Source organism: Nerophis lumbriciformis, linkage group LG36 (genome assembly GCF_033978685.3).
Source record: "Nerophis lumbriciformis linkage group LG36, RoL_Nlum_v2.1, whole genome shotgun sequence".
Lineage (NCBI taxonomy): Eukaryota > Metazoa > Chordata > Actinopteri > Syngnathiformes > Syngnathidae > Nerophis > Nerophis lumbriciformis.
The window spans coordinates 19,119,816-19,130,000 of NC_084583.2; the positions used below are offsets into that span (position 1 = coordinate 19,119,816).

The 10,185-nt window shown below is 33.0% G+C and overlaps 1 protein-coding gene across 2 annotated transcripts in view; it reads right to left on the reverse strand.

Moving 5' to 3' along the window:
* The window catches only part of LOC133577040 (A disintegrin and metalloproteinase with thrombospondin motifs 2-like), a 550,759-nt gene that overhangs the window by 82,809 nt on the left and 457,765 nt on the right, over positions 1–10,185 (reverse strand). For both annotated transcript variants that reach the window (XM_061930552.1, XM_061930551.1), the window contains exon 5: positions 6,702–6,785. In XM_061930552.1, coding sequence (XP_061786536.1) covers positions 6,702–6,785 — 84 coding nt within the window. The remainder of the gene's footprint in view (positions 1–6,701; positions 6,786–10,185) is intronic.

Sequence of the window (10,185 nt, forward strand, 5' to 3'; positions counted from 1 at the left end):
CGTCTCGATTACTGTAACGTATTATTTTCAGGTCTCCCTATGTCTAGCATTAAAAGATTACAGTTGGTACAAAATGCGGCTGCTAGACTTTTGACAAGAACAAGAAAGTTTGATCATTTTACGCCTATACTGGCTCACCTGCACTGGCTTCCTGTGCACTTAAGATGCGACTTTAAGGTTTTACTACTTACGTATAAAATACTACACGGTCTAGCTCCAGCCTATCTTGCCGATTGTATTGTACCATATGTCCCGGCAAGAAATCTGCGTTCAAAGAACTCCGGCTTATTAGTGATTCCCAGAGCCCAAAAAAAGTCTGCGGGCTGTAGAGCGTTTTCTATTCGGGCTCCAGTACTATGGAATGTTCTAGCAGTAACAATTAGAGATGCTACCTCAGTAGAAACATTTAAGTCCCATCTCAAAACTCATTTGTATACTCTAGCCTTTGAATAGCCCCCCTTTTTTTAGACCAGTTGATCTGCCGTTTCTTTTCTTTTCTCCTCTGCTCCCCTCTATCCCTTGTGGAAGGGGAGACACACAGATCCGGTGGCCATGGATGGGGTGCTGGCTGTCCGGGGTCGGGACCCGGGGTGGACCGCTCGCCTGTATATCGGTTGGGAACATCTCTGCGCTGCTGACCCGTCTCCGCTCGGGATGGTTTCCTGCTGACCCCACTGTGGACTGGACTCTTACTGTTATGTTGGATCCACTATGGACTGTACTCTCACAATATTATGTTAGACCCACTCGACATCCATTGCATTCGGTCTCCCTAGAGGGGGGGGGGGGTTACCCACATATGCGGTCCTCTCCAAGGTTTCTCATAGTCATTCACATCGACGTCCCACTGGGGTGAGTTTTTCCTTGCCCTTATGTGGGCTGTACCGAGGATGTCGTTGTGGCTTGTGCAGCCCTTTGAGACACTTGTGATTTAGGGCTATATAAATAAACATTGATTGATTGATGTTCTCCCGAAATGTGTTTGTCATTCTTGTTTGGTTTTGGTTCAAAGTGTGGCGCATTATTAGTAAGAGTGTTAAAGTTGTTTTATATGACCACCGTCAGTGTAACCTGTGTGGCTGTTGACCAAGTATGCCTTGCTGTCGCGTTCGTGTGCAAGCAAAAGATGTATATTGTTTAACAAGTGTTGGGCTGGCACTCTGTTAATACAGATTGTAGAGGGCGTCAAATGTTGTACCATCATGGCACGCCCTTATTATAGCTGTAAGGGTGAAAATCGGGGAATATTAATCCCGGGAGTTTTCTGTGAGAGGCACTGAAATCCGGAAGTTTCACGGGAAAATTGGGGGGGTTCAGCAAGTAAGCTGCTGAGCCGCATCAGAGTGATCAAAGAGCCGCATGCGGCTCCGGAGCCGCGGGTTGCCGACCCCTGGCCTAAGCAAAAAGCAAGGCCCTTTAAACAATCTTTAAAAAAATGTCCCCCTCTGGTGTGGATTCATGCACTACGAACAGAATGCAGGCCTTGGTGCCTTTTCTCCACATGCACAAAGCAAGAGTGTGTTTCTTTGTGCTGCAGCCTCTGTGCACATGACGTGTGAGTTGTCTCGAAACATGCGCACTTTGTCACTCCTGCGGAATAGCTCGTGAGTTCCTAACGGCGTTCGGCGGGCTCCCGTTAGGGTGTGTCTGGCGGTTCAGGGTCACACGGCCGATACGTGGGGGCTGTCTGGCTGCAGCTCGGTTGCCACGGTAATTGGGGATGACGGACAACCTTTGGCTTGCGGCTTGCAAGAGGGAGCGGACCGGTGGAAGTGTGCGTATGTGTGTGTGTGTGTCGCCGTGGCACAAGAGATAAGCACACAGGAGGATAAGTGTATGACAGAGCAGTATGACAATGTGGGGTTGTATCTTGCACTCCCACAATCTTTTAGCTCATCACCACTTTGGTCCTCTGCCCTGCACATATGCCGATAGAGTTACCGGCGGAAAGAGAAAACGACGACTGAATAGAATAGAATAGAAAGTACTTTATTGATCCCTGGGGGAATTCAGCACCACAGTCCGCTCACAATAGACAATAAACACTTAGGTATTTTTTACATGTGAATAATATGAATACAGTCTATTATACAGCATTATTCACATGTGAATAATATAAATACAGTCTATTATACAGCATTATTCACATTTGAATAATATAAATACATTCTATTATACAGCGTTATTCACGTGTGAATAATATAAATACAGTGTATTATACAACATTATTCACATGTGAATAATATAAATACAGTCTATTATACTGCATTATTCACATGTGAATAACATAAATACAGTCTATTATACAGCGTTATTCACATGTGAATAATATAGATACAGTCTATTATACAGCATTATTCACATGTGAATAATATAGATACAGTGTATTATACAGCATTATTCACATGTGAATAAATTAAATACAGTCTATTATACAGCATTATTCACATGTGAATAATATAAATAAATGCAGTCTATTATACAACATTATTCACATGTGAATAATATAAATAAAGTCTATTATACAGCATTATTCACATGTGAATAATATAAATACAGTCTATTATACAGCATTATTCACATTTGAATAATATAAATACATTCTATTATACAGCGTTATTCACGTGTGAATAATATAAATACAGTGTATTATACAGCATTATTCACATGTGAATAATATAAATACAGTCTATTATACAGCGTTATTCACATGTGAATAATATAGATACAGTCTATTATACAGCATTATTCACATGTGAATAATATAGATACAGTCTATTATACAGCATTATTCACATGTGAATAATATAGATACAGTCTAATATACAGCATTATTCACATGTGAATAATATAAATACAGTCTATTATACAGCATTATTCACATGTGAATAATATAGATACAGTCTATTATACAGCATTATTCACATGTGAATAATATAAATGCAGTCTATTATACTGCATTATTCACATTTGAATAATATAAATACAGTCTATTATACAGCATTATTCACATGTGTATAATTTTAAATGCAGTCTATTATACAGCATTATTCACAACTGAATCATATAAATACAGTCTATTATACAGCGTTATTCACATGTGAATAATATAGATACAGTCTATTATACAGCATTATTCACATGTGAATAATATAAATACAGTCTATTATACAGCATTATTCACATGTGAATAAAATAAATACAGTCTATTATACAGCATTATTCACATGTGAATAATATAGATACAGTCTAATATACAGCATTATTCACATGTGAATAATATAAATACAGTATATTATACAGCATTATTCACATGTGAATAATATAAATACAGTGTATTATACAGCATTATTCACATGTGAATAATATAAATACAGTCTATTATACAGCATTATTCACATGTGAATAATAAAATACAGTCTATTATACAGCATTATTCACATGTGAATAATATAAATACAGTGTATTATACAGCATTATTCACATGTGAATAATATAAATACAGTCTATTATACAGCATTATTCACGTGTGCATAATATAAATACATTCTATTATACTGCATTATTCACATGTGAATAATATAAATACATTCTATTATACTGCATTATTCACATGTGAATAATATAAATGCATTATATTATACTGCATTATTCACATGTGAATAATATAAATACAGTCTATTATACAGCATTATTCACGTGTGAATAATATAGATGCAGTCTATTATACAGCATTATTCACATGTGAATAATATGAATACAGTCTATTATACAGCATTATTCACATGTGAATAATATAAATACAGTCTATTATACAGCATTATTCACATGTGAATAATATAAATACAGTCTATTATACAGCATTATTCACATGTGAATAATATAGATACAGTCTATTATACAGCATTATTCACATGTGAATAATATAAATGCAGTCTATTATACTGCATTATTCACATTTGAATAATATAAATACAGTCTATTATACTGCATTATTCACATGTGAATAATATAGATACAGTCTATTATACAGCATTATTCACATGTGAATAATATAAATACAGTCTATTATACAGCATTATTCACATGTGAATAATATAAATACAGTCTATTATACAGCATTATTCACATTTGAATAATATAAATACATTCTATTATACAGCGTTATTCACGTGTGAATAATATAAATACAGTGTATTATACAGCATTATTCACATGTGAATAATATAAATACAGTCTATTATACAGCGTTATTCACATGTGAATAATATAGATACAGTGTATTATACAGCATTATTCACATGTGAATAAATTAAATACAGTCTATTATACAGCATTATTCACATGTGAATAATATAAATGCAGTCTATTATACAACATTATTCACATGTGAATAATATAAATAAAGTCTATTATACAGCATTATTCACAAGTGAATAATATAGAGTCTATTATACAGCATTATTCACATGTGAATAAATTAAATGCAGTCTATTATACAACATTATTCACATGTGAATAATATAAATACAGTCTATTATACTGCATTATTCACATGTGAATAATATAAATACAGTCTATTATACAGCATTATTCACATGTGTATAATTTTAAATGCAGTCTATTATACAGCATTATTCACAACTGAATCATATAAATACAGTCTATTATACAGCGTTATTCACATGTGAATAATATAGATACAGTCTATTATACAGCATTATTCACATGTGAATAATATAAATACAGTCTATTATACAGCATTATTCACATGTGAATAAAATAAATACAGTCTATTATACAGCATTATTCACATGTGAATAATATAGATACAGTCTAATATACAGCATTATTCACATGTGAATAATATAAATACAGTATATTATACAGCATTATTCACATGTGAATAATATAAATACAGTGTATTATACAGCATTATTCACATGTGAATAATATAAATACAGTCTATTATACAGCATTATTCACATGTGAATAATAAAATACAGTCTATTATACAGCATTATTCACATGTGAATAATATAAATACAGTGTATTATACAGCATTATTCACATGTGAATAATATAAATACAGTCTATTATACAGCATTATTCACGTGTGCATAATATAAATACATTCTATTATACTGCATTATTCACATGTGAATAATATAAATACATTCTATTATACTGCATTATTCACATGTGAATAATATAAATGCATTATATTATACTGCATTATTCACATGTGAATAATATAAATACAGTCTATTATACAGCATTATTCACGTGTGAATAATATAGATGCAGTCTATTATACAGCATTATTCACATGTGAATAATATGAATACAGTCTATTATACAGCATTATTCACATGTGAATAATATAAATACAGTCTATTATACAGCATTATTCACATGTGAATAATATAAATACAGTCTATTATACAGCATTATTCACATGTGAATAATATAGATACAGTCTATTATACAGCATTATTCACATGTGAATAATATAAATGCAGTCTATTATACTGCATTATTCACATTTGAATAATATAAATACAGTCTATTATACTGCATTATTCACATGTGAACAGTATAAATACAGTCTATTATACAGCATTATTCACATGTGAATAATATAGATACAGTCTAATATACAGCATTATTCACATGTGAATAATATAAATACAGTATATTATACAGCATTATTCACATGTGAATAATATAAATACAGTGTATTATACAGCATTATTCACATGTGAATAATATAAATACAGTCTATTATACAGCATTATTCACATGTGAATAATAAAATACAGTCTATTATACAGCATTATTCACATGTGAATAATATAAATGCAGTCTATTATACTGCATTATTCACATTTGAATAATATAAATACAGTCTATTATACTGCATTATTCACATGTGAATAATATAGATACCGTCTATTATACCGCATTATTCACATGTGAATAATATAAATACAGTCTATTATACAGCATTATTCACATGTGAATAAATTAAATACAGTCTATTATACAACATTATTCACATGTGAATAATATAAATACAGTCTATTATACAACATTATTCACATGTGAATAATATAAATACAGTCTATTATACAGCATTATTCACATGTGAATAATATAAATACAGTCTATTATACAGCGTTATTCACGTGTGAATAATATAAATACAGTCTATTATACAGCATTATTCACATGTGAATAATATAAATACGGTCTATTATACATTTAAGTACAGTCAAAAAGGAACATATGTATTATGTTGACGAGACTGGACTGGGTGTCCGGTCTCGTCTGTTTATGAATGAGAGAGGACGATCATTGATTGTTTATCTTCGCCCGGACCTCCCATGATGCCGTGCTGCAGTCTACTGGGAGGCAGGCTGATTGCGTAACAGCCCGAGTTTCTGTGTGCTTTGGTGCTGAACTGTGAAGGCGTGCAACTTGAAAACACTCCCCTGAGATGCCGCATGCTTTTAGTTCTTCTTTTGCTCAGTCCACTGGAATAACAGGCTCCAGGACAACGTTGCGCTCGCGTGTGTGTGTGTGTGTGTGTGTGTGTGTGTGTGTGTGAGAGAGAGAGAGAGAAAATTGGCTATTCAAAGAGACTGTAGCTGTGTCCTTGAATCAAATATAGCACTTATTATAAAGAGTCAGGAACTTACCTTTCCGTAGCCCAGCATGATAATCCGCACCAGCACCACATTGATTTTGGCTCCCAGAGATTGGTCGTGGTAGATTTCATTCACCTAAGAACACACGGGGGGGGGGTGGGGGGAAGCATAATCCAATCAGAAAGCATTTCAACTAATTGCTTTACGACAATAAGTCCATTAGCCCGGCCCTTGACTCATTTTAGTTAGTGAATGTGATGCAAGTTTGAAAAAAACAAACAAAAAAAACACAGCAAAAATACTTGGAGATCCAAAGCGTGACCATGCAGACCTCGTTAGAGCATTCGAGGATTAACTCTACACATTTTGCTTTTCTTTGCCACTTAAATGTCTCCCCCCCAAAAATACGTTAGCCTTCGTAAAGGGTGGTAAGATAAGAAGAAGAGATAAAATACAGTATGTACAGTACAGGGCAAAAGTTTGGACACACCTTCTCCTCATTCAATGTGTTTTCTTTATTTTCATGACTATTTACATTGTAGATTGTCACATCACAACTATGAGGCAGGTGAGGCCCCGCCTCACCTGCCATCATGGAAAGAAAAAAATGTAAAAATAAAAAAAAATAAAAAAAATTGTTATATGTATCCAGTGATTATACTATAAAGTTATTTTCCATTTAACTTCACCAGTTTTAGATTATTTTTATTCAAAATCGCTGAATTTTCACATTTGCCGTTCAAATACTGAGAAGAGACGGTGCGGTGAACAGCAGCCAGTCGAGGCGCGTCACTCAGTGCCTCAACATGGACGGACTCGGCTAACTGCTGGCCTGCTGTGCAGTGAGACTGTATTGCTATATGAATTATATTATACATTTCCATAGTTTAGTTAGCTGAGGTATATAATGTACAGTGTATTTTGTCAACAACTGTATGTGTGTAAAGTATTTCTTGTGCTGAGCGATCATAAAACGGCTGCGAAGACGCACTGGCTGAGGCACGCGTAACCCCGCCTCCTGGTGCTTAAGACACGTTCGCCGCAGACTGCACCCACCGACGGGAACGCCACACCAACCAAAGCCCACACCCAAACCCTCCACGTGCAAGACCGAATCCACCCCAAAAAAGTCACTTAACAAGAAGCCAAAAAGTGCAAAAACAACATTGCTCGCGCCGGAGGAGCCGTGAACGACTGCAAGGACACTACATTAGGTACACTTGCACACCGAACACCACTGTACCCGCACTTATAAGTAAAGGTAAGACCATAATAACGTTTTTTTTTTATTAAATGTGTTTTTTTGTATGCTACAGGTTGTATGTGTAAAGTTAAATTTAAGTTAAAGCAGGGGCGTCACTAGCTTTTAAGGACAGGGGGGGCTTTGCCCCCAGGAGATACACAGGATGCGAGCGAATGTTACGCACGAGCACAAAACTTCACAAACGGCTAACAAAAGACTTAGAAATTATTCATTGTTATTATTATTATTTTTAAAAAATGCACGGGACGAAATGAAATGCTCCCCGGGACGATGGCTTTTAACCATATATTTTCTTTTTCTGTTTATGTATTTATTCATTTTACGTTTTATATTAAATGTCTTGGTTTTTCCTCCCTCTGAAAATCCTATTAAATGTTTAACAAGCCATCCTATAATAATAAAACAGCTATTAATGTAACAATACAATAAAACAAATATATTTAATGATGTTTTTTTCATTATTTTAACAATAGGCTTATGTATATTACTTTATATAGATTCTACAAGAAACACAAAACTTAAAAAATAAATGATTTACAATTGCACACACAAGGTTTTGTGCAGCTTCACTCATTGTAAAGGAAGATAATGTGCTTCGTACACCTGCAGGACCGCAAGCAAGGTCGCAGAGAAAATGCGGGCTGGAATTTGAGTGATGTGGGCATTTTCTATATGAACAAGTGGAATGGATTGGATACCGACGCACAAAAGGGGCTCTCTACCTTACGCTACGAAGTGGGGGGAAACTGAGTGAATAATAACAGGTTATATGATTATTTATTTAAACTCATATTTGGGCCACTTTATAATGAATATGTCGGCATTTATTTGTAAAAAAACCCAAAAAAACACCAAATTATTTAGGGGGGCTTAAGAATATTTTAGGAGGGCTTTAGCCCCCCTAAAATAGGCCTAACAACGCCAATGGTATATACTAGGTCATAAAATCAGTGTCAGTTAAGTCGGTCCATAGGTTGCCTGTAGGGATTTTTAATGTCGAGCAGATGTCAGTATTTAGTGACACAGTATCGACACAGTATCAATACAGTTTTGCAATGTGTCGAAACGCTTCATGACGCCTCATCAACCCATCACTAATATATGTATATATATATGTGTATATATATGTATATATATATATATATATATATATATATATATATATATATATATATATATATATATATATATATGTATATGTATATATATATATGTATGTATATTTATGTGTGTATATACGTATATATATAGATAAAATACAGTATGTACAGTACTATTATACAGCATTATTCACAACTGAATAATATAAATACAGTCTATTATACAGCGTTATTCACGTGTGAATAATATAAATACAGTCTATTATACAGCATTATTCACATGTGAATAATATAAATACAGTCTATTATACAGCATTATTCACATGTGAATAAATTAAATACAGTCTATTATACAGCATTATTAACGTGTGAATAATATAAATAAAGTCTATTATACAGCATTATTCACATGTAAATAATATAAATACAGTCTATTATACAACATTATTCACATGTGAATAATATAAATACAGTCTATTATACAGCACTATTCACATGTGAATAATATAAATACAGTTTATGATACAGCATTATTCACATGTGAATAACATAAATACAGTCTATTATACAGCATTATTCACATGTAAATAATATAAATACAGTCTATTATACAACATTATTCACATGTGAATAATATAAATACAGTCTATTATACAGCATTATTAACGTGTGAATAATATAAATACAGTCTATTATACAACATTATTCACATGTGAATAATATAAATACAAGCTATTATACAGCATTATTCACATGTAAATAATATAAATACCGGTACAGTCTATTATACAGCACTATTCACATGTGAATAATATAAATACAGTTTATGATACAGCATTATTCACATGTGAATAACATAAATACAGTCTATTATACAGCATTATTCACATGTAAATAATATAAATACAGTCTATTATACAACATTATTCACATGTGAATAATATAAATACAGTCTATTATACAGCATTATTAACGTGTGAATAATATAAATACAGTCTATTATACAACATTATTCACATGTGAATAATATAAATACAAGCTATTATACAGCATTATTCACATGTAAATAATATAAATACAGTCTATTATACAGCACTATTCACATGTGAATAATATAAATACAGTTTATGATACAGCATTATTCACATGTGAATAATATAAATACAGTCTA